Here is a 27,332-nt window from a genome sequence, read left to right on the forward strand (position 1 = left end):
TTTTTAAAGTCATATTCAATTTTTATTTTATAATATATATACGAATATGGTTTTTAATTAGTTCTATTAATCAAGGACAAGTCATCCGAAACTATAGATGGCAGTTGTCGTTGGTTACAACGTTGTAAATAATACATGTAGCATAATCTGGATCAACTCTGAAATTAATTGACATTCCTGCAAAATGGCAGAGGTAAAACAATATTTAACTAACTAGAATTGACTAACATGTGTATGTACTTATTTTTTAACCTGTATCAAACGATTCATAGCAATCATTGTGTAAAAAAGAGGGGTGAAAGATACCAGACAGAGGGACAGTCAAACTACATTTCGAAAAACAAACTGACATGCTAAAAAAAGAACAATAGATAATGTCAATTAAGTTACCATCATTACCATTGTTGAAATTCATAAACCTATTTACACTTTGGGTATTTAGGCTTAGCTGAATTTTGTCCCCGAATGACCTGAGATCTGCTCCAAATAACCTTCTAACATGAAGCAATAATCACTTTTTTATTGTGACATCAAATATTTTAAATTGTGATGTCAAAGTTTATGGTAGCCTATGTGATTTTTCATAATGGCTGACAAATTTGCATACAAGTGTAATTATGTCTATTGACCACATGCATTCTACTTTATTTTATAAATTCTAGTCACTGCGGCATCTGTTATAGGTAATTGGGCACAAAGTGAAATCAGGACCTCGGTTTCGGAACACAATGAAGTTATTTCATTATACAACGTTACATTATTTCAAGTAATCTATTTAAGACTGAGACTTTTTTACATCATAATTTAAATAATTTCATCACAGACTCATTGACATATATTTGGTGCTCATAATAGAAGTTCCAATGGAAACTTTAGGGGTCCCAACCTATAAGGAGCTATACTTAACTATTCTTTACCCCAAACCTTCTGCTAACCCATACGGTCCATACATGATACCTAAACCAAACACTTACCCTAAAACATCCCCTAACCTAACCGCAACCATGAATGATCCTTTACCCGAAAGTAAAGGGACCCCTAAAGTAAAAGAAGGCCAGAAACTTTGTTATCAACAATGCCATAATATACACTGTTTCCCTGACCTTATCACTATTTGTGAAGATTTACATACATTATGTACTTTGAATCCAGCAGTATGCCAGTAAACACATAAATTATTGGACAGTAACTGCCACATCAACCAGCCATATCCTCTTTCGAAAACAATTATACAAAAACAAGGCATATTTTTTTTTCATGTATACTCTGTAACTATAAGGTTTAACATTATTTATAATTCAGTCACTGGGTTCAGTGAAAATGATATACATTTGTAAATATACATGTGTCAATATATTGAAATAATGCAATGTCTAATCAGAATACAGGTATTATATGAGTATAAAAAGCATTATGAAAGCTCATTATTTGTAATTATCATGATTAGATATAATTCACATTGTTGAACATTACCTGCACACAGCATACGTATTTAATATTGTTTATTTAATTTTTGAAACAGGATAAGAAACCAGATAAGTCTGCAATAGATGATAGTGCATTTGAATCTCTGGAAAAAGATTTCCAAGATGTAAGTATTTGTCATTTTAAAGGGAATTCTGATTCAAATTCAATTAACTTATAATATTATACTTTTTACCCAAAAAAAATATTAACAGGGCATTAGCATGAAGAGAATGTATATTTGAATAATAACTTCTGTGGATTTCAGGTGTCATTAATTATATTGATAATTGTGTCATGTAATCATGATTTCTTGATTTAAGGAATAACTGTAATAGTTTTTCTTTCTATGAAGAAGTAACATAAAAAAAAATGCGATGCACACTGAATAACCCGCACAGCAGGTTATTTCAAAGTGTGCACCACATTTTTTATGTTACATAATTAATGTATATCGAATAAACTGAAAAAATATTACAGTTATTTCTTATAATTTAATTCTGAATTCCATTTTAAACCAGTCAGTAAACCATGAAAAAACGTTGATGACATTATGGTCACATTACTAAATTATGTCTATGAGCTGATAAACAAAACAACGTCAGACAATCAGAAGATGCGTTACATCCCAAATTGAATTATAACTAAATACATATATGTTTTGTTTCGTTTTTGCATATCATTTGATGTTGTCTCTTGTATGATATCATGTAAAGTAAAATCTTTTACAGTTTTCAATGATTATTTTAGGCATGACTTTATATTTGATTAATAATAACATATGTACAAGAAAATATAAAGAAAAGACATAAACATTTATACTTTTCTATATGCGTCTGTGAAAATATCACCTCTGTTCAGGGTTGTTAATTAATATGCTTATTTTCACTTATTATTCTAGGTTCTCAACCAGCTTACTGGCAGTGAGGGTATGGATAAGTTTAGAGAACAATTTGAGAAACTTCATAAAGCGTTGAAAAAGTCACATGATGGAGAAAAGAGATTGATGCAAAAATGTCGTGAGTTGAATGCTGAGATTGTAGCGAATTCTGCCAAAGTAGCCACTGCCCTCAAACTTTCTCAGGATGACCAACATACAATTACAGAACTTAAAAAGGTAAATTTATTAGTTTCCCTGCTTGCTAATCAAACTCAATGTGACCAAACAGAATAACTTTCATTAAAAATGTTTGAAATTTTGAAAAGTAACGACATTTTTTTAATCATTTCTGAAGATATCTGAAGACAAGAAGAGAACTTTAGATAAGAAATTTCTATAAAGTTGATTGAAAAAAAATCTTATGATGTGTAATAAAAATATTAAATGTGTTAAGAAAAAGTTTATTTTAAATTGTAGGAGCTTGACAGAGTATGGAAGATGGCAGATCAGGCTAATGAGAAAGAAACAAGAGCAAGGGAGACAATTCAAGATTTAAGGTTGGAGGTCATTAATTTGAGTAAGCTTGTTGAACAAGGTGCTAATCTTACAATGGGACAAGAACACAGGTAAACTTAATATAGATCAATTTTAAAAGATATACAGTACCGTAGTTACTTCACAAAAATACACAATATTTGTTAAAAACAATATTGACAGGCAGATTTCCAGTATAATTTACCATTATTGGTCATGTTTATAAAATGTTCACGGATTTGACTCAAATTCTCATATTTTATTTATAACAAATTGTAAAACATTTTTCCAAACTATCAAAAGTATAAAATAAACAATTTTAATGACATGGTCTCAATAAGAATTAGATGTAACTTCGTTTCGTGTGAATTTTAGCCAAGACGGCATCTAGTTAACTATCAAGTTGACCTTTTATGATCATATAAGCGATGTAAACATAAACATGGATATAAATAGATTAAACAACTCGTGCAACAAATTTTTTTTAGGTCTGTTAAATTTTGTATTATAGATTATAAAAGTTTATGTTTATCGTCGTTTTACCTTTATAAGAACGATTTTTTGTGGATCGAATCAGTCAATCAGATAATTTACTTTTGTTTCACTTTCAATGTTGACATCCTTTGCCTTTAAATAACCGTACACAAACAATGCATGCGTTATTCTGTCTCTTTCTACGGGGTTAAATTGGAGTTCACATGAATACGGATTTAATGAGGTCGAATTATTCATTTGCAAGTGAATAATTCATTATCAATGTTTGTCAGCTTAATTTGATAAAATTGAACCATTTTAGCTGATAAAAGCAAATTATTATATCACTATTTCACTTTCATTAATGATTGAACAAAAAAAATCATACTTCAGATTTTTTATATATATCTCGTAGCTAGTGCCCCTTTAATATCTAGAACTTTAAAAAAAAATCTTTATTTGGTATAAACATTTTACTTGCTTGTAATAAATAAGTCACCTGAAGAATTTTTTTATTATTCCCCATGCTAACTAAAAATTCTATTACAGTGTGAATGGGCTATTGAAAATAAAAGAAGATTTAACAAAGGAAAGAGAAGAACATTTAAAGGAGATTGCTAAATTACAAGAAGCTGCAGAAAATTCCAACAGTATACAAAGTAAAATTGAAGGAGAAAAACAAAAATTAGACGAGAAAATTCAGGAGGTGAGAGATATTACAAAACATTTACATGATTTTTTTTAAAGGAATGTTGTTTATAGTTCCATTTTATCTGGGATGTTAATTCTTATTTGTTTAGATTTGCCATTCTATATAATATATTGTTTAAAATTTTCTTTTCCTATGAAGATGGTCCAAAATCATTTTACTTTAAAGGCACAACACTACATTTTATTTCATAACAAGGAACTTTCCATTTTCCGTTTTGAATTTATATCTTAATTGCTTAAACAAGTTACACAGATTGTTTGAAAAAATCCAAAAGGTAACTTTAAAAAAGACTGGATTTATTTAGATTTATAATGTAATTTATTTTATCATTAGATTTCTTTTTATGCTTTAATATTTTCCTCGTTTAAATAAATGGTTACCAGTTTCAGGAAGTAGCAATTTGTCAAACCTCAAAAATCATGTTTCTCTAGATTGACATATTGTTCTCAAAACTCATAATTACTGCCACAAAATTAAATAATACCACATTAATATTTTGGTTTGGTTTAAAACATGTACAATTGTGTTTTAATTTTGTAGTTAACCCAAGATATACAAATAAGAAACAATGACGCACAGAGAGAAAACAGGAAAAAAGAAAAGATGGAAAGAGAACTAAAACAAACTAAAGCTGAGTTAGATGCAAAGAACAGTGAAATTAAATCAGCGCGATCTACAATGGAACGTCACAACCTAGAGAAGTCCCATTTGGAGCAGCAGCTTAAGGAACAAAGGGTAGGTTCTTTGGAATTCAGTGTATCTTAATCTTAAAGCCCAATAATTCAACTTCTGGTTTTTGTGTGATTATGTCTATGTTTTGCTTATTTCTAATTGTAAAAATATGATTTTAAAAAAAGTAATTTCTAGCTGTAGTCTCAAATTCCAGTTAATATTATGAAAGTAATTGATAAAACTGAAGGATAAATTAAATTTGTTTTCTTAAGATACATAAGCAGAATTTTAACATGCATTTCATTTTACTGATATGTTTTTTATGCCCCACCTACACAAGTAGGGAAATTATGTTTTCTGGTTTGTGAGTATGTCTGTGTCATGTTCAAGTTTTAGGTCAAGGTATTTTTTCTTGCAAGTTGTGATAACATCAACTTGAAACTCAGTACACAATATTTAACATTATGATGTGATTTTTTTTTTAAATATTCCAAATTAGTGTTTCTATACAATTTTTGTGGAACATGGAAAGTGATTTTGTGAATTGTGCATGGTAATCTATATATATGAGCACACACTCTTGTTTGTACTTTTTTTCTATCTTCATTTTTAAAAATACTTATACTTTAAGATTGCAATTTCTAATTTTAATATTGTTTTAATCAGATAATGGCAGAGAGGGCCATTAAGGATGCTGATATGCAGACAACACGTTTACAGAAACTGCAACAAGATTATGACAATCAGCTGACTAATTATGAACAACTTAATGCTGACCAGCAATCAAGACTTTCAGAACTTAAGGTAATAACAATCAAATATAGTCAAATAAATATGAAAACAAATTCTGAATACATATAAATAAAGATGCTACATTGTACAACATTGCAATTTTACTGCTTTACAATTCATATTATAAAGTATTTTTGGTTTCAAATTATTGAGAATAAAACTCTTTGGAGTAAAACTCAATAATGAAATTGAATGGTGCACAGTTGTTGGCATGTTCCTTAATTCTTCCAAGTTTTACATTTAATTCAAAACAATGTACCTTACTGAATTATCTAGTTTATTAATGGTATCAAATATAAGCTACAATGGGCAGGTGGTCTAAAGAGATCATCTACAGTAATCACTAGTCTGTTAACTCGGAGGTTAGGAGTTCTAACCATACGTTACTAAAATTGGCTTCTATGATATAGCTTATGTTGGTGAAAGTGGCTTTAAACAAACAAACTGGTGTCAAATGGAAATTTAAATTTATTATTTAAAATTTATTACAGCAAAAAGATGATGAGATCAATCAACTAAAGAAAGAAACAACAAGATTAAATAAAGTAAGGGAGACAATCCAGAGACGATTAAGACAAATAGAAGATTTAAAAGCTGAAGTTGAACAGCAGAAGGAAATCCTGAAAAGTCAAAATCTGGCTTTAGAAAGAGGTGATTATTTTATTTTATTGATCTTGAAGCGACCAACAATGATTTTAAGGGGCTCACAGGTATAAATCAAATTTTTTTTTAAGATAGGATTTTGCTATATTTTTCTATAAATGAACTTTATCTTATGCCTAATAAAAAAATAAAATATAAAAATGGGGCCAACGTTCATTTAGGTTCACACTCTGCCTTCGAAAGTAGCATACATTTTTGTAAAGGTACTTTTTTTCTGTAAAACTAATAGGAGAAAAAAAAGTCATATCAAAATAAAGAAAGAACTAATAAAGTAACAAATTAAATTTGTAATGGAAAAAGATTTTTTTTATTTTTTCTTAAATTTTTAGACCCTGGAGCCTCCTTAACATGGAAAATACACTAAAATATTATTCCAAAAATGCTAAAATATAAGTGTTTAATCATAATAATTAAGACTTAAAAAACTAAGAATTACTATAACAAGTATAATATAAATTGGATTTTACAAATTCTATTTTAAACCACACTTTTGTGTATATTTCAGATCTGGATGCCACTATTAAGAAAGTAGATACTGGTAAAAAGGAAAACCAAGATGTTGTCAAGAAATTTGAAACTGAAAAGAAGGTAACCTATGTTTGACTGAAATCAATAATTTATTTTAAATTGATTGATTGTTCTGTTTGAAAAAGTAAATAAAAGGTTTTTGTTGAGTCTTCAACTTTTGTCGAAAAAGCGAGACATCGGGATCTTACATTCCGTCAGCGGCGGTGTCGTCGTCCTCAAAAATATTCACTCTGTGGTTAAAGTTTTTGAAATTTTAATAACTTTCTTAAACTATCCTTAACTTATACCGAACTTCGACAGACGCTTGTTTATGATTATAAGATAGTATCCAAAAGTAAATTTAGTAAAAAAAAATAAAAAAAATAATTTTCATATTTTACTTATAAATGACTTGTTTTTTTGCCAGGAATCATTACATTCACTCTGTGGTTTTTAAAATTTTAATACCTTTCTTAAACTATCCTGGATTCTTACCAAACTTGGACAGAAGCTTGCTTATGATCAAAAGCTAGTATCTAGACAGAAACTTCGTTCAAAACTTGTACCTGTTTTTCTGTATTTTACTTATAAATGGACTTTTCTTCCAGTTAACATTACATACAGTCTACAGTTCAAGTTTTTAAAACATTTATTAGATTCATAAATTATCCTGGATTTTTACCAAACTTGGACAGAAGCTTCTTACAATTAAAAGATAGTATCTAGGGGAATATTTTTATTAAATTTTTCCCTCATTTTTGTTGAGCTTGTGCCTTGTGATTAACAGCAAAAGTGGGTGAGACACTGGGTTCCACGGAACCCTTACACATTTTTCATTATATTTTACACAAAATATAGCATAAATATTTTATTGTATAACATTAACGATATGTTATGTAAAAACATATTTTTTCAGGGTTCAGAAAAGATGAAGAATGAGTTCCAGAAAAGATTTGAGGAAATGGCTGCTGACATCAACAAATTCAAGAAAGCAGAACAGGAAATAGAAAATTACAAGGATGAGGCTCAGAAACAAAGAAAAATCATCTACCAACTAGAGAAAGAAAGAGATAGATACATTAATGAAGCCAGTGATCTAACACAAAAGGTAACTTTATTTTCAAGTACCAGTTATTATCATACTAATTGATTGATAAGTTCATTCATTTATCGATTTTCTTTTAAATTAATTCATATTCATTCAGTCTGTTTTCAATTCTTATGATTTATAATTATACATAACATACATGTACATCTTACATGTTTGTCTGTGTAAAAGATGTATTCAAAAAAGTCAACAAAACCAATGACATGTTTTATTATATTTATTAACTTATTAAATTACACTTGCTTATAAAGAAAACTTAATTTCATCATTTATGCAGCCAGAGAAAACATCTTTTAAGGGATACTTGTATATTAATTGTCTAATGCTTTAAAATGTTTTGTAGGTCTTGGAACATATGGAGTTGGTTAAGACAAAGGAAATGAAAATATTTGAATACAAGAAGAAAATAGCTGAAGCTGAGACAAGACTTAGACAACAGCAAAACTTGTATGAGGCTGTCAGAAGTGATCGTAATTTGTACAGCAAAAACTTGATTGAATCTCAGGTGAGAAAAAAAGGAAATAATAATCAGTATCAGTATATGATATGTCTTAAGTAAAAATTAGGAGGAAAATTAAAAAAAAGTTTTATAAACTCAAAAAAAAGGCCTTGTCAATGTAATCTGTCAATTAATTGTTGGGAATGTATCATATCTTTTATCATTTATTCATATTAGGGATTCAGGATTTCAAGAGATATTCATTTTTGGTAGGCTAAGGGGTATATTTGATACAAATTCAAAGAATAAAGCCCCGAATGAGGAAATAATTTGCACCTTCAAATTTGATTTAATTATAACTGATACTTAAGATGTGATTTGTAAAAATGCAATGCAAAGGTAAATAGTCATCAAAATCTTGGCAGTAGGAAATTTCAAATCAGTTAAGATGTATTTAAATGTGAAAAATTAATATTTTATAGGATGAAATCACTGAGATGAAGAAGAAATTGAAGAACATGAACCATCTGATAGATCAGTTGAAGGAGGATATACAGAACAAGGAGAATGCCATCGTCCAGGCAGCAGTCAAGGCCAAGAAACTGGAGAAGGATAAGGACATCCTGAAGTCTGAGAGAGACAAGAGTAGACAACAGGTGCTCGAAAGTAAGGATGTCATCAATAACCAAGCTGCAGAGGAAAAGAAATTACTCAAGATTATCGCTGAGGCTGATGCAGAAAGAGTGAGACAAAAGAAAGAATTAGAACAAGTTAGTACATGTTATTGTATCTTTAATATTGAACAATATTTTCATCCTTTACATCTTCATATCATGAACTACTCCAATATTTGAGTTATGAAATGGTGAGTATGTGTATAATGGAGAAAATTGCATAACTTGAGCCTGGTCCATGAATCAAGTTTTTCTTTTTAAAAAGAAGAGAGAAAGAATAAAACACAATAATGTCGCTGTGACAGGTAATATTTAAATTGAACTTGTTTGCTTTATTCATAACTGTCATTAAACTAACTATATATACTTATACATCTATAAACAAAGTATGACATATCCAATAAGCTCTATGATTTAGATGCTGTTTACTATTATTGAACTTTGTTTTGTAGGTTATAAGTGAAAGAGATATCTTAGGAACACAACTGGTGAGACGTAATGATGAGTTAGCTTTGTTGTATGAGAAGATAAAGATCCAGCAATCCACACTAAACAAAGGAGAAATCCAGTATAATCAACGACTAGAGGACATCAGGGTACTTAAACTAGAGATCAGAAAACTGAGGAGGGCTAACAATATCCTCAACAAGAGTGTAGCCAATGTTGGAGATCTGAGGTAAATAAGACAAAAAAAAAGATAGAAATAGATAATAATTGAATAATAAAATAAAGCTTTGTGTCAAAACATTGTATTTACATTGAAATATGAACTAATTATAGGGAAGTATACATTTCTGGATTCTAAAATCACCTTTCAAATGGCTTTTAATGAAAATCATCTTCACTTATACACATAAAGTTTCAAACTTCATCTCACTTACTGTAATTGAGTTTTTGAAGGTGATGCTGATACCGCAAGCTTTATATTTTTATTTTCTTACAGACGTGAGGTTTACCACATCCAGAGAGAACTATTGAGAGAGAGAACAAGATGTAAAGCATTAGAAGAGGAACTTGAGAATCCAATGAATATTCATAGATGGAGAAAATTAGAGGTAGGTTTGGCACTTTGAAAACTTTTTTTTAAAAAGAAATATAAGCACTATTTTTGATGTTTATGAAGTTTAAAATTATGCTCTGTAACAAAATAAATATGTCCAAAAAATATTTGATTTTTTTTTCTTTCTGAAAATTGTCAATGTTATACAATTGAAATGACTTGAACCATGTTTACCTGTTTTAAAGGGAAGCGATCCAAGTCAGTTTGAGATGATACAGAAGATACACACACTACAGAAACGTTTGATTGCCAAGACAGAGGAGGTTGTGGAGAAGGAGTTATTGATCCAGGAGAAGGAGAAGTTATATCTAGAACTGAAACATATCCTGGCCAGACAACCAGGTCCAGAAGTGGCAGAACAATTACAGATTTATCAACAAACACTCAAAGAAAAGACAAAACAAATGAAGGTAATATCCTTATCAGAAACTTCATGTAACCAAAACCTGTTTCGGAGAAGTTATTTGAAGAAAAGTTCATATATATTTTTACAATCACATTAGTTTGAAATGATAAGTTATTTGAAGAAAAGTACATATATATATATATTTACAATCACATTAGTTTAAAATGATACCAGTCAAATTCAAATTCATTTACACAATAAAGGATGTTTTAATTCAGTGACTTAGCAAGTTAAACTTGGAAGCTAATTCCTGTACTATAAATTCTTCAGGTTAAGAGCTAATAGCTGGAAAAGTGTTTGCATAATTTAAAGTTTGTTAGAATATTGTATTATAAGTACCGGTAGCAAGAGTTGTGAAAATTTTTGTTTTGTAACTTTTGATATTATTTCTGTACAGGCTATGGCATCAGAACTGAACATGTACGAATCCCAGGTTGGTGAATACAAGTATGAGATAGAGAGAATAGCCAGAGAGTTACAAGAAGTCAAGAAGAAATATTTTATGCAGAAAAAGAAAGAATCACAAACAAAGTAAGTTTTAGAATCATTTTCACTTATAAAAGAAATGTGGGGTTGACTATGAACTTATGAAGAACAAGACATGAGAAATTTTAAAAACCTTTAAATCAGTTAAACACTTTTGTATTGTGTTTAGTTCTAGATACCATGGTTAAGACTGTATGTTGCAATCTTTGTGAAAATTTTGATAAACTATTTCATTCAATTATGTTTGTTTATTTAAAGATATTGACAGATTTATTGTTTGAAAATGTTTTCAAATATTTTATTTAAAAAATACTTGAGGTGTTTTAAAATGATGAAGTTAAATTATCTATGGTTTTGTTTGTTTTTTCCAGAGAGAGGGAGCGAACACTAGCTCAAGCCGGTGCTCCTGTTATACAACCTCAAAGATCGGATGGTCCACGTTTTACAGGTGGAGGATTTAATTTGAAAGCAACAAAAGGAGCAACGTAGCAAGGAGACCACATTTAGGACATTTCACAAAATAACTATTTAACTTCTACAGAAAAATTATAAACTATAATATTTTATTTTGAACACTGTCTTTTTTGGAATTTCCAAATAAAATGTTGAGATTATATTTAGAAGAATTTGGGAGGGTTTTTTTGTGTTAATTTTAAAAGACGACTTCAGAGCATTGTTTCATAAGAATAAGTTAAGTTTCATTTGAAAATTTTGAAAACAACAGTAAAATCTCAATAAACTAGTTTCTAAGAAATGTTGTTTTGATAAGAATGGTAAAAAAAAGATTGAAGATTTAGAATTATCAATGTCATCAGAGGGGTAACTTAGTTTCTATCTCTAGTTAACTACACCTACAACTAATATGAGTTTAGCTTCTAGAGTGAGATTTATAAATTTTCATGAGAAATAATATGACATTTTTACTAACCTTCCTATCCTATTTTACTAGTAAATGATTTTTGTGAATCTTTTACACAAGATCTAAAAACAGAATATTAGCTACCTTATTATCCAAAATCTATGTTTCTAAATTTTTGAATTCCGTCCTGTTTACAAATATTAATATCTGTCATATTTTATTTATTTTAATCTATTAAATTCCTTTACACTTAGATTGTGTTGTTTTATAAATGTTCCATCAGTCTGTTCCTTTTTGTCTAGCTGGCTACAAACTAATTGGTTGTTAAATGCAAATTACAGAGTTTCATAGATGCCCTTATCCACTGTTCACTTTGTATTTTGAATATGGATGCCATACATGGTCAGATGCTTCTTTCTAGCACATTTCAGTTTTTCATGAGTCTACTGTCAAATTTTAGATCTTTTTAAGGTTATATTTTTGTATCATAAGATATATCAGATGTACATTTCCAGTTGGAAGGGACATCTGACCTCAACATAATTGTCATGGGACATTAATGAAAGTTAAGTTTTCATCATAGGGTAATTTTCTCAGTTGATTATGTAATAACATACTAGTTACAGACAACTATCTTGGTCTATAACATCACTGTAATATGTAGATATCCATTGAACACATGTTGCTTCATTGAGTTTGACTAATGCTTGGGTTCCCTATGACTTTTTCAATATAACATCATAGTTGGATTACACATCTGTCTGACAGAAATTTCCTTTCTTTACCTTTACCTCATTTTCCTCGTTTTTCTGAGTGAGTAACTATAGGTAAATGGTCATATATGGTCTATTGAATATTAGAAATCCAAACATGTTCATCTGATATGGGTCAATGTATGTTAACCTATTTTAGTTTTTGTTGAGCCTGTGACTTTTGTCGCAGAAAGCTCGACATAGGGATAGTGATCCGGCAGCGTTACCTAACTTCTTAAAAAATTTATATTTTAGAAGGTGGGAGACCTGAATGCTTCATATTTTGTATATAGATGCCTCATGTTACAAAGATCTGTCAGTCACATTTCCAATGTCCTTGACCTCGTTTTCATGGTTCAAAGACTACTTGAAAAAAAGGTTAAGTGTTTTTGTAATGTTAAATTCTCTCTTATTATAAGTAATAGGATAACTATATTTGGTATGTGCGTACCTTGCAAGGTCCTCATGCCCTTCAGACAGTTTTCAATTGACCATGACCTCATTTCATGGACCAGTGAACAAAGTTAAGTTTTGGTGGTCAAGTCCATATATCAGATACTATAAGCAATAGGTCTTGTATATTCGGTGTATGCTGTAAGGTGTGCATGTCCAACTGGCAGATGTCATCTGACCTTGACCTCATTTTCATGGTTCAGTGGTTATAGTTAAGTTTTTGTGTTTTAGTATGTTTTTCTTATACTGTATGCAATAGGTTACTATATTTGGTGTATGGAATGACTGTAAGGTGTACATGTCTTGCTGACGACGTTTTGCATTTGCGCCGATCTGCATTTCATTTGCGCCGATTTTGTCTTTCATTTGCGCCGATTTTTGTTTTCATTTGCGCCGATTTTTTACAGGTAAATTACAGGTTAATTACAGGTGAATAGATATAAGAAGATGTGGTATGAGTGCAAATGAGACAACTCTCCATCCAAGTCATGTTATTTATAATTTATCATTATAGACCTCTTCTGTCATCCAGTTGTACACTATATTCACATACTTTAAAACCAAGAAGTAAAAACTTTAGATAAAAGCACTCTGGATTATACTAAAATGACGAATTGAAAATCTGTTTACAGCATTCAAATCCATAAAAACGGAATACATTAAAATCATAAATCTGTTCTTGCTGAGTATTTATAGGCAACATATCTAATATATTTCTTTCTTGTGATTTCGTCTCTTCTATATTTGTTGTAATTGTCAATAACGAAATCCATCTTTTCTTTGTCTTACTATTAACGTACTTATGTGTATGGCCGTCGATTGTTAAAAAAATTGACTCCTCGGCTCGTTGCAGTGTGCAATATGTCCATCAATTACAGCAAAGTTCAGAACAATATGAATCAAAATTAACTAAAACCTTTGTTTATAAACAGATTTTACCAATATATCTGCACGGTATAGTACATGAACAAGTATTAACTTACCTGTAAATCCAATTAGGAGCAAATATAAAATCGGCGCAAATGAAAGAATGAAAATTTAAAAAATCGGCGCAAATGTCATACGCCCCTTGCTGACAGGTGTCATCTGACATTGACCTCATTTTCATGGTTCAGTGGTCAAAAGTTAAGGTTTGGAGTTTTGGTCTTCTTTTCTAATACTACATGCAATAGGTCAACTATATTTGGTGTATGGAAATATTTTATGATCTATATGTCAGTCTAACAGGTTTTATTTGACCTTGGCCTCATTTTCACGGTTCATTCAGTGTTTTTTGTGGTATGGTCCGTTTTTCTTAAACTATAAACAATAGGGCAACTATGTTTGTTGTAAGGAAGAATTGTTAGCTGTACATTCCTGCCTGACATGGTTCATCTGACCTTGACCTAATTTTTATGGTTCCTTGATCAATGTTTAGTTTTCTTTGTTAATGTTAAGTTTAGTTGACAGTTGTAGTTAAGCTTTATATTTAGGACTATCAACACAATATCAACAATTAGTAAAGAAGGCAAGACCTTTCAGCGTGTGCACTCTTGTTGTGATATATGGTTATATATTAAATAGTAATTTCAAAAAGAAGTTGACTGTATATTTAGTTTAAAGATATAAATTTTCTGTTCACTTTTCTTATTCAAGTCTTTTTAAGCAAAACCTAATGTCAGACATATAAAATTTAATCCCGGTATAGATGATGAGTTTATTTGTCCCAAAAGTAATTGTTCAAGGCTTAGAAATAGAAATAGAATTTGATGCTGCGCCGATTCTTTCTATCAAATTTGAGCTCAGGGCTCTCGGTCATAAAACTTTACTCAGTACTCCAAGTACAAAATTAGTGCTCGAGACACAAAATCCTGTATTTTGATTGGTTGATTCTTGAGTCTGAGTACAAAAATCGTGCTCGAAAGTTTTATGACCGCAAGGCCTGGACCAACAAAAAGTTTTGAGTTAATGTATGGTTGTTCTTTCTACAGTGGAATTCTAAGAATGGTTCCAAAGTAAATATTTGTTGGTATTTTATGTAAGTCATAAGTTTGAAAAAGACTGCTAAAATTCTTCTTTAATATTTCTATATTTTTACTCTGGTTAAAATGATTTCTGCCCTAAATGATTTTGTGTAAACACTGATACAGTATCAGAAGACAGCTAGGATTTTCTTATCCCGGGCATATATTACCTTAGCCGTATCCGGCAGTACTTTTTTGAATTTAGGTTCTCAATGCTCTTCAAACTTGTACTTGTTTTGGCTTTGTAACTATTTAGATATGTGCGTCATTGATGAGCCAAATGTAGACGAAACGCGCGTCTGGCGTATCAAATTATGAGCCTGGTACCTTTAAGAACTAATTAAAACGGTTCAATGACATGTTTTCGTCAAAATGAATTGACCGCAACGACATTTTTGATTGGTTTAGGTTGATTCAAAGTGTAAACATTTTGATTTAAAGTAGATGTTACAAAGGCATACTGTGTCCTTTAAGTTTATTACGGGGTTTATGGTTTAGTGCTTAACCAATCCTCGAATATTTGGTGAGTTTAAATTATCCTAAAATGCTTAGATTTTCGGCGGTGATAAGTACTCCATGTCCATTGGTTCACTTTGATTCTTCACTAGAGATTACAATTGAGATGTATAAAATAATACCAGGCTCATATATATTAAAGGCAGTGGCTATTCGTCCGGCTAACCGGACAAATAGTCAAAAATGTCTATTCATCCGGCAAGCCGGACAAATAGCATTTTTACGGTTTTTCGCTATTTGTCCGGTCAAAAACATAATGATGAAGATATAGCTTTGTGTTTAGAAGATTTAAAATAGAGCACGAGTTGTTTTAATTTTTTTTGTCTAACATCGTTTAATGAAAAAGAACTCATTCTAATAGGAAAAACAAAAAAACTATACATTTGATTCAGATTTTTTTATTCTAATATTCTAAAGAAATTTTAGGTAGGAAAAGGGGGGGGGGATTCTCTCTTTTGTAGTTCTGCCTATGAATTTCATGTAAGGTAAATAGTCGGGCCAATCTTTTTTGGCTTTATCTATGATTCCAAAAGATCCTGAATTTATTGTTTCTGTGAATTTTGGTTAAAGGAAGGTCCCCATAGTGATTATGCACGATTCTTCATTTAAATTGTTCGGAGATTTTTAATTCATAGGAAATTAGAGAAAAGGACAGGCACGTGAAACCTGTCCCCAAAAGTAGGATTTTGTTTTCGATAAGATTGTTTTAGAAACAAATTTGTATTGATATAACAGAAAAAAGGGAGGTACCCCAACCCTGGTGTCTTATTCACAGTCAAAGCATATCAGTATGTTCATATATCTCCGTTGTAGTAGAACTTGAAAATAATGCATCCAAGCAAGTTTGATATAGTATTTTTTCCGAATGCGTTTTGCCTCCATAAGGTAAATGGGGGTAAATCATCAATTTTACTTCGATTTCAGGCTTATTCCTCACAGTTCACATGTACACGCTATTTTTCTGGAATCACTCCTATATACATTTGTTTAAAGCAATCACATTCTCTCAGGTTTTCTCTATGACATCTTTAAATAACGATCTCCAATTCTCAAAACGTCCATTGCATACGCACGCGTGTTATCCGACACCGCGTGTGTTATCCGACACCAGTCATCCGGGACACTTTCCGCGTCACATGACACTTTTGTTGATATTGAGGATTTGCGCATCCGCAGACGGATGGCCGGACGAATAGAGATTTTTAACTATTCGTCCGGCTAGCCGGACGAATAGACACTCCGTATATTAAAGGGTATTCTTTTATCAAAATCAACTTAAGATTCCATTTTGAGTGGTTGCGTTTACTTTAAATAAGGCTTAGACGTTTTCAGTGTTTGTCTAAAATTTAATGTCAAAATAAATATTCAGTGAGTTAGATTCCGTCTTAACCATGGGCAAGATGAGTGATGATTGTCTTTAATCCCAATCATGTCTCAGATGTGTACTTATGCCTGAAACACAGCCGTTCACTTGTATTCTTATCGGTACTTGCTTATCCTCTTCATCCCCAGCGGAACATAAGGCCACAACAAACTGTCTCCACTTCTCTCTTTCTAAGCCATGTACAGACTTGGCCCCTGATGTAACCCATTGCGTCATATTATTCGATAACTGTTCTTTGCCAGGTGATTCTAGGTCTCCCTGGCTTTCTTTTCGTGGTTGTGTCCAATATAGAGCTGTTTTAGGTGTGCGGTGTTGTGGCATTCTCAGTACTTGGCCTAACCATCTAAATCTTCGTTGTTTAATTTCTGCTGTTATGCTCTGAGCATTACATTTCTCCAAAAGCCTCTTGTTGCTGATCTTATTTGGCCAGAATATTCTACTGATCTTTCTAAGGCAGAAAGTATGGAATGCATCTAATTTTTGATGGTCACTAACTTAAACACGACAAGATTCTGAACCAAACAGTAGAACAGATTTTTACATTGTTGTTGCAGTTTCGTAGTTCGGTCCTTAAATTGTACTGCTTGGTCTCCAGATTTTATGAATGCAAATGTTGCACGTGCTGTAGATAGTCTTGTCATTATATCCTTTTCTATCCCAGTATCTTTACTTATGATGCTTCCAAGGTAAGTTTAATCTTAAACACTGTCCACTGCAAGATCATTGAATTTAGTTTGGAAACTTGAAACATTTCAGTTGAAAAAATAAAATTTTGACATATAATTTATAAAATTGTAAGCACGATCGTTTTGTACTAAGTGTAAGCTCTAAAAGTTCAAATTAATGAATGAATTGAGCTACATATTCAATTCAAAACAATAGGTTTGCAATGTCTTGCGGTAATGTCCGAGTTAAACTTTCTTGCCTTCACAAAATTTTTACTGCCAAAAAACAGAGATTTGATTTCATGTAGAATATATTTCGGCTTTGATTACGATATCAATAAAAAGTACTTTCAAAGTTGAAATTGTTACACCAAATTATATTAAGATTACAGGGATACCTATAAAAATTAAGGATTAATGAAAATGTCTTGCAATGTTGTCCGTTAACATTATTTGACGTCGCCACAAGCGTAATATGGGAAGGCATGAACTGCATTCGCGGGTTCCTTCCTCCACTTAATGTAAATGTCCTACTTTCAACAAAAAGAAATGATGCACATATTACAAAAATACACATCTATAAGACGATCAAAAAGTTAAGAAAACTGCAGTGTCATAGCTATAAGCCATTTAATTGTCTCTTGTTCCATTACTTGAATAAAATCCTATTCGTTTTTTTTATATTATGCAGCAATATTCCCCCGAAAAACACATTATTACTAGAAGTAAAATGTAATATCCTATGTAAATTATAAAATCATATTGGAATGGAATATCTCGGCAATTCTACTTGTGTGCTATACTTTGCATTTACCCAACAAGGAAAGCAGGAAAAACTTGATAGTGCGCGTTTCTAATTTAACGTTATTTTTCTGTTACACTAAATGGTAGCAATATCTGACGTTGCGTCTCAGATACATAAGACACATCAGTAACGCTCAGATCAAAATAGTATGCCTTACATCCAGTCAATAGCATATAACAATAGGATGGGTGACACACCAGATTTAACTTCATATGAATCTGAGAAAGAGCAATCAAGATGACTCTGCATTCAAAACTGTGATACTAGTAGAAAGCTTTTATTAGCCTTAACATTTTAGGTGGTATTCCATTTGAGCAGGCATGCGATATAACAATTCTCCAAATAGTTTCTGTATGTATATCAAAAGGTGTTTTTTTTTTTATAGTCGATACAATTATTGAAAAATGGTGTGTTCCATGCTATGCATTGCTCAATGGTGTTCATAAGTGTGAACATTTTGTCAATGCACCCCCTGCTTCCTCTAGAGCCTGCTTGTTCTTCTCTAAGCTTTTCATCCACAATTTTATCAATTCTTTTTATTTTACTAGGGACATAAAGTAATGTAATCCCTCTCAAGTTGTAACAGTTGCGTAGGTTTCCTTTCACAATGAAGCTTTTGCAACAGTCTAATGAAATGTACCCTTTTTTTCCAGATTACAAGGACAAAATTTTAGAGTACTTTAGATGATGTATCTTAGTCTGCCTTTAACATCTCTGCGTGGATGGAATCAATGCGGGGTGCCCGGTCTGTTTTCAATGATTTAATGGCATTTCTTACTTCTTCTGTAGTGGTTCTGTGTTAATGTTTAAATCATCTTCTGATGGTTCAGGGTTAGCTATAACACCAGAGTACGGGCAGTTTAATGCCTCTTTAAAATTTTGGAACCACATTTCCTGCTTGTTCCCTTTTGATTTGCAATTGTTTTTTACATGTGCTGTCTTATCTCGGCCTTTGATGTTCCACAGAGTTGTTTAGTGAATTTGTAACCTGTACTCAACTTTTCGAGAATAGTTGCCTTCCCTGCTTATGCTAGGTCCTCCAGATATTGTCTTTTATCTTTTCTAGCATTTATTTTAACTTCTTTTTCTTTTGCTCTGTATTTTACTTGTATTTGATCTTGTAACCTTTTGGATTTTGCATTTACTATTTTCTGTTTTATAATTTTAGCTTTCTTGACATTTGGTGACCTCAATCTTGCTGTGTCTAATTTCTTTCTGTTCTCATTTTCAGTTGGGGGGCCTTTTTAAGTTTTGATTTAATGGTGGCTTTTAGTAGAAAGTGAGTACTGTTTACGTCTGCACCCATTAATATTCGTGCATCTGTTGATGATTTGAGCCACTTGTTGTTCACCACTATGTGGCCAATCTAGTTTTCTGTTTTTCCATCACGTGATTTCCAAGTTAGTTAATGGATGTTTTAATGAAGAAAGATGGCCCCTATTATCATGCACCAGTTTATTGCAAAGACAAAGATCGATAGCACGTTTTCACCCCGCAACCATGCCTGCTTATGACATTTCTGGCATCAGTGTTGTCGGATCCTAATATCTCCTATTATTAGCAGCATGTCGTGTTGATGTACTTTAGAAATGGGTGCACAGTGGAATATTACCACAGAAGAGCGAACCGCATCAGTTCTTGAATTGACAGGTGCATACACATGCAGGTGGTGTATAATAGTTAGTTGGCACCAAACCCGGGCCCTTACCTGTGACAGTGGTGCAACAGAACAAACCTGTTTGTGCTGACATGAATTATCATTGATATTGTTATATTTGTAAATTAACTGTTTACAAAATTTTGATTTTTTTGAAATTCTAAGGCTTTTTTTTACCTCAGGCATAAATTACCTTAGCTGTATTTGGCAAAACTTTTAGGAATTTTGGTCCTCAATGCTCTTCAACTTCGTACTTTATTTGGCCTTTTTAACTTTTTTGGATTCGAGCGTCACTGGTGAGTCTTTTGTAGACGAAACGCGCGTCTGGCGTATATATAAAATTTAGTCCTGGTATCTATTATGAGTTTGTGTAGAACAAACTACAAATCAATTAACCAAAAAACAAATATGATAACGAGTAACAAACAACAACAACTCAATTGCAGGCATCTGACTTGTGACATTCACGTATAAAATGTTTTAATTGTTTTAGTTTGTTTCGATGACGTTTATACTACAGTTCTCTTGTTCTATAAACTCCCGACCGTGCAAGACCCTCATGGGTAGTCCAGGTTGTCATATTAACTATCTTATACTCGTGCTATTACTAAAGAGATACTTAACCAGCTTACTATGTGGCTTACAGAATCTTCGCACTCTGATTTTATTTTTTAATTTAAGATTTTTTTTTTTGTAACCCTCTGATTTCTTCAAGCTTCACGGTTTGATTTATATAAGGATATATATTTGTGTAGTAAAACAAATCAATAATTTCTTTAAATGATGAAAACTAAATAACAAAATTCAGGTTTTAGAATTACATTTTTGTACTTGCATTTCATCTTTATCTATATATATTATATACGAACTCTGAGAGTAGTAATTAATTTCTAAATTACAATGACAGCAAAAATTGGATATCAATGGGAATCGGTCACCTTGGTCACATGTTCATTATTTGTCTTCCAATGGATAGTACTGTTTGTGCAAACTAAAGGACTGTTCTGTGCCCTGTTTACTTGATGAGTTATGTTTGACCGATTTAATTCGGCTTACTTTACATAAAAATGCATAGTTTTTTAAGACTAGAGGTTCCTTACTTTGGACAGGCGCACAAATGTGTATACACAAACAGATATATCTCAGCAATGATACATCGTTAAAAAAATCATATCACCATGAAAAACTGTACGTATCTGTGAGTTTAGAATTAGAAGTTTTATAAAAATCAGACCAAATATAAGTTTTTGATTGCAGTCCTGTTTTTTTTTCAATTTTGGTTTATTTATATGTTTCGTAGTTAAGATTGAAAATGGAAACTGGGAATTTGTAAAACCCGAATTGTTGTCTCCTTGGCAGATTCCTTGTTTCTACTCTCAATTTTAAATATTGATATCAAGTGTTTCTTTTAGGCCCATAGCCATGTGATTATTTTCTGAAGAAATTTATATTTGTCTTTAAACAGTGATTTCTTTAAAAATATTAATCATAAATATATTTCATATTGTTTGTTAAGAAACTGCAGAATTTTGTATTTGATATAAAAGAAATCATTCAATTCGGACAAATAATACCTTCCGTAGAATATTTATTAAACTGTTGTTTTTTTTTATATACAATGTATATGAAATAATAGTGGTATTTCCAAATGGTAAAGACTTATGACCTAAGACTTAATTTAATTTAGAGATTTCGTTGGCAACTTTTTAAAGTTATATTATAATATTTAAGCGAGAATTGCCATTGTATGTTTACCATTTAGAAAAAAATGTTTAAAAAGCTAGTTACCACATATACATTTTTAATTTGGAAAGTTTTATTTTTTACAGATTTATGGAACTGAAACGGACTTTAATTTATATTGTGTTATATTTAGATTTCTACTCATTTATTTTTCTCGTACATACATCATATTTGATTTTAGTGCATTACTGCAAGTGGATTACAGTATTTGAATTCCAGTCAAATATATTTAATGAATTATTATATTTTGTACTTAATATTGCTGTTAAAATGGATGGTATGAACGATTCATATCAATTTATCACTTGTTAGTTTACACTGCAGAAGGTAACGTCGTTTGTGGTTTAATCTAGAGTTATCCAACTAATACAAAAATAAACAAATCGTAGAGCAGCAAAATCTTTTCGTACACATTGAATTTTCTCAAGTATTTGACTAATAGCCATCCATAACGGTAATGAGGTCTCCCAGTTCGTCTATGGTTCTAATCAGTTGCAAGATAAACTATCATCCCGCAGTGCAGTAATAGCAAACTATCCATCAAAAAATAATGCAACATCATGGATTTTTCCATACTAGAAAATTATAATTGAAAAAAATCTAACCTATCTTTCTTCATAACTAAGGACTACTTTTTTGATCCAGTGTCAAGTTTTCATAGACCTTAAGTTTCTTTTTGTTTGTCCATCTGTGGTAAAGCACTCTAGGTCCTATCTAATCTTCGTGTCCTTTTTCTCATGGGTTAGGAACTATCAGCAACACTTTATTTCAAGAGGGTTTCACAGTTAGCTATATAACTAATCTATCTTCCAAGCGGCCCTCGTCATAGAAAAGCATAAGCAAAAAATCGTTTACGTCCTGAGACTTTTATTCAAGAATAGATATATATTGCCCGGATTAGTTGTAAGTAGAAGATTTAATACAATTTTTAAGTACATTTACAATTTACCAATTTTCTCATCTTGTTCAAGTAATTTTAATGCATAGTCATTGCAAAAGTTCATCGATTCTGCCCAGTTTTGACAGATATTTTATCACACATTTTCATATTCATTAACGGATCAAATATCCAGCTGTTCCATGTGTGTTATAAATTGACTCCCCAATCCCAATGTCTTACTTGGGATTACTTTAATCCGGAACTACCAATATTTACCGCCGTCTATATTGTTGTGGAGGTTGACCTCTCACCTCCCATAATTCCTTGATATTGAGCAAGATGTTTATTGATACAGTCATGCTGATAAAACCCTTATATCCCGACCCTTCATAGTCCATGCGAAAACTTATAAGGTATAATGATATTTAAATCATGAATCATATTCAGGTTTGTGAAGTTAGAAATCGAACAAATCAATATTCGAGTTGAATGAGTTCCTCTTTCCTTTCAATGGTAGCTGTTTCAAACTTAATTAGGACTAAGGGGCATTGTGTCATTAATATAAGCCAGCTTCCCTTTTTCTTGTTTGTTCAACGATAGGCGTTTATACTTTCGAATGATAGATTCGCGACATACGCATTCTTGTTGGTTCTCTGACTGTTGTAATAAGGCTGTTACTGTTACTGTTATCTTCATATTAACCTTCAACACGGAGCAAAAGTACATACATCACTGTTAGTTTCAAAATGAATTGCAATATCTGATTCAATTGCTACTGTGTTCATTTTGGGATTTGATGTTTGCAAATGCAGTTCTAATAGTACTCGGGAAATGTCCAAAATAAACATTTAAACCATCCGTGAAACTCGCATTGGTTACCATTGCTTCACACGGAATAATGCTTATAACAGAAAGTTTGTTTAATTGATTACAGACGAGAAGTATTTCGTTTTTAAACATGCAATGAACATAAACTTTCAATTGTATCAAATTTTCTGTATCTTCGTCGCATGTACAATTTTACCGATGCACCAACATTTCAGTTATTTATGGAATCGTATACGCTGAATGCCACTCCACCTAAGCTCACCTATAATGGGATTCATGGTTTGAAAGCATATACTTAATTGGTGTTTTTTTTACATTTTGTTTAGAATTTAAAAATAATATTTAATCAAAGTACTAAAGTACTGAACATCGGATGAATGCAGGTTCTTGTGGATGGTCCAAAGCACATGTCACAGAAATAGATCACATTTCTATACCTGAAACTGAGGTTAATTTACAGAGATATTTTTTTCTGATACACGTTCGTGCTTGGGTGATGAATAAGATAGGAAATTGAACCTCATCGCAATAACTATCATATTGTAGTGATACAAATCAGTATACCTTGGACTATTATACTAATATGATTATAGTCCTAGAGAATACACTGGTTTGTTGTTATATATTATATTAATATTACGGTTGCATGTATGTATAATTTTCATCTATTTATATCACATCATTCAATTCTACTATTATTACAGTGCAGTGCAAGTGCAATGTGGACACTGTTCTGTAAACAAATCAAAGCCTTAAAGGCTGTAAAAGCAATTACTGCCATGTTAATGTTTTGGGGACTTTTATTTTTCATCCACATATATAAGAATTAAACCTGACAGGACTGGAGTGATGTCTAGTGAGAAGCAAGAAGGTTTTAACTTTATATCAATACAAGACTTAAGCAGGAAATCATTTTTAATATGTTTTATATTTCAAGGAGACAACAAGTTTACCAGGCTAAAGTTTGGGTTAATTATACATGTGCTGAAACATATAACTAAAAAAAATCATTATGGATTATCCCTGGTAGTGTTTTAACTTGGCAATAATTTCCTTTATTGATATAATTTTAACAATTTTCATAATTTATTTAAATTAACCCTTCAGTTAAAACATTTCAACTTTCCAGACGCAAATGTTGAAAAAACGGGACAAAAATAAAATATCTTACAAGACATTTCACGTAAAAAATAAATATATATTTCAACTTACTAAAAATATTTTCATAATGTTACTTTGACATCATTTCTTAAAACCAAGTCCCAAACATAACTCCTCAGTTGATATGTGTCATCCTCATGCGATACGAGATAACTATAATTCTGATGCAACCCCAAAAACGGGGGGAAGGGGGGGGGGGACATCACAGACAAACATGATATTGAATTGTCATTTTAAGGCTATAAAAAGTTTGGTCTTCAAAAGTTCACACAATTATCGGAGATAGAAGAAATAGGAAATGAAGAATCAGAAAAAAGGAACAAATCCATAAACTTTAGTAATACTATATTCTGTTATACATACAAAGTTATTTGTATCATATTACTCAAGCTGTACATGATGCACATAATTACAGAAAAAAGTTCAATCACAAAAATACTCGGAACTCCGAGGAAAATTCAAAACGGAAAGTCCATATGAAATAGCAAATTACAAAGCTCAAACACATAAAATGTATGAACAACATTCCCGACTTGGTACAGGTATTTCTTGTGTAGAAAAATGGTGGATTAAACCTGGTTTTATAAACCTTTACAAACCTCTCACTTGTATAGCGATCGCATAAAATTCCATTATATTAACAACGATGTGTGAACAAAACAAACAGACATATAAATAACTAAAAACGTAAAAAAAAAACAACAGCAGCCAATATTGTGTTATTATCCTAATCACTAAAAAAAATAACAAATATATAAACAAACACATTTCAGTGGTTGTCGTATGTTTATGTATTACATATTTGTTTTTCGTTCATCTGTTCATAAAATATACCATTAGTTTTCTCGTTTGAATTGTTTTACATTGTCATTTCGGGCCTTTTATGGCTGACTATCCAGTATGGGCATAGATGTCTCATTGGCAATCATACCACATCTTTTTTTTTATATTTACCATGGAATAATATATATACATACAGCAACACTTTAAAAATGCATGAAATATTTGTCGCCTAACGTAATGCAATTGCTTATCAATTAACAATTGAAATTTAGTCTATTTATGAAAAAAGCAGTAGTTGTTTGGAAGGATATTGTCAACAGACAGATTAAACGCATGAAGTAGACTTCTATGTTAAATTCGTATTGTCGAAGTAAAAATGATATATACGTCAACAGATTTTTGTAACGTGAACGTTTTCTTTCTATTTTGTTATTTATTACTACAGATACTTAAAAATATATTATTTACTAATTCTGTAACATTCATCTCATATAACAAATAATATAGAATTGTAGAATAAATAATAAGCTTTGAATGCTATATATATATATACACATATATATACAACTCGTCTAAACATCAACCCAACAATGTTAGATCTGTAAATTTGCTTTCGCAAATTTTTGGTTCTTCCCTCGCCGGGATTCGAACCCATGCTACTGTGATATCGTGACACCAAATCGCCAGCACTGCAGCCGTCCCGCTAGACCACACGACCTCCTGGGCTTTACAGATCTAACATTGTTGGGTTGATGTTTAGACGAGTTGTATATACATTATGTATACAGCCATGTATCACCATCATTGATGGCGATCCGATGGATACATCTGTTGTAGACCTGAGTCAGTGACAACTCTACAACAGATGTATCCATCGGATCGCCATCAATGATGGTGATACATGGCTGTGTACATAATTTATATATAAGTACGTCTGAGTCAGTGACAACTCTACAACAGATGTATCCATCGGATCGCCATCAATGATGGTGATACATGGCTGTATACATAATGTATATACAACTCGTCTAAACATCAACCCAACAATGTTAGATCTGTAAATTTGCTTTCGCAAATTTTTAGGTTCTTCCCTCGCCGGGATTCGAACCCATGCTACTGTGATATCGTGACACCAAATCGCCTGCACTGCAGCCGTCCCGCTAAACCACACGACCACCTGGGCTCTCGAAAAACAGCTTTCGGTGGGCATGTGTTACCTTTCCACGTCAGTTTTAATCTAGCGGCGTACTACAGTACATGATATATAAGGCATGAAGATGTTATTTAGCTGATCTGTAACAATAACATCTTCATGCCTTATATATCATGTACTGTAGTACGCCGCTAGATTAAAACTGACGTGGAAAGGTAACACATGCCCACCGAAAGCTCTTTTTTTGAGAGCCCAGGTGGTCGTGTGGTCTAGCGGGACGGCTGCAGTGCAGGCGATTTGGTGTCACGATATCACAGTAGCATGGGTTCGAATCCCGGCGAGGGAAGAACCTAAAAATTTGCGAAAGCAAATTTACAGATCTAACATTGTTGGGTTGATGTTTAGACGAGTTGTATATACATGTATATATATATATACGCCCGAGAGAAATGCGATTGCGCCAAACACATATCCTATTTGTGCACAACAACTCATTTGCACAACTATTTTTCAAAATACTTATAGCATCATTTGCGCTAAAACAAAGTATACGATTGCAGTAGTTCTTAGATAAAATTTTATTTAAATTCAACACTTTTTGGAGAGAAAAAAACTACCAATAATTGCTTCTGAATCTTAATATAAACCCCAGCAGATAATTTTCAAATAAGCTTAAAAATCATCAATTACAGTCATACCTCTATTATACTATTGCATCGAACGAAGTTTCCTCTTTATTCCCGATACGTCTATTACTTCCAAAGTTTAGTATACACCTTCTCGATTTATTTCTTCATATTTTGCTGAATCAAAAAACAA

The 27,332-nt window shown here is 31.6% G+C and overlaps 1 protein-coding gene across 1 annotated transcript; it reads left to right on the plus strand.

The window, feature by feature from the left end:
• Window positions 1-61: 61 nt before the first annotated feature.
• Window positions 62-11,983, plus strand: LOC139520814 (cilia- and flagella-associated protein 58-like). Its single transcript, XM_071313780.1, has 17 exons — window positions 62-193; window positions 1,523-1,591; window positions 2,366-2,581; window positions 2,822-2,970; window positions 3,902-4,058; window positions 4,605-4,799; window positions 5,403-5,540; window positions 6,020-6,179; window positions 6,697-6,779; window positions 7,615-7,806; window positions 8,150-8,311; window positions 8,728-9,015; window positions 9,372-9,595; window positions 9,863-9,974; window positions 10,165-10,389; window positions 10,783-10,916; window positions 11,243-11,983. The coding sequence occupies exons 1-17, from the start codon at window positions 185-187 to the stop codon at window positions 11,358-11,360; spliced, it is 2,631 nt and encodes an 876-aa protein (XP_071169881.1). The 5' UTR covers window positions 62-184; the 3' UTR covers window positions 11,361-11,983.
• The last annotated feature ends 15,349 nt before the right edge of the window (window positions 11,984-27,332 follow it).

Source organism: Mytilus edulis, chromosome 4 (genome assembly GCF_963676685.1).
Source record: "Mytilus edulis chromosome 4, xbMytEdul2.2, whole genome shotgun sequence".
Classification (NCBI taxonomy): Eukaryota; Metazoa; Mollusca; class Bivalvia; order Mytilida; family Mytilidae; genus Mytilus; species Mytilus edulis.

Bases quoted from the DNA above. Each gene is read 5' to 3' on its own strand.
- LOC139520814 (XM_071313780.1), top strand. The intron at 5,541-6,019 runs GTAATAACAATC...AATTTATTACAG, and splicing joins CAAGACTTTCAGAACTTAAG to CAAAAAGATGATGAGATCAA. The intron at 8,312-8,727 runs GTGAGAAAAAAA...AATATTTTATAG, and splicing joins AAAACTTGATTGAATCTCAG to GATGAAATCACTGAGATGAA.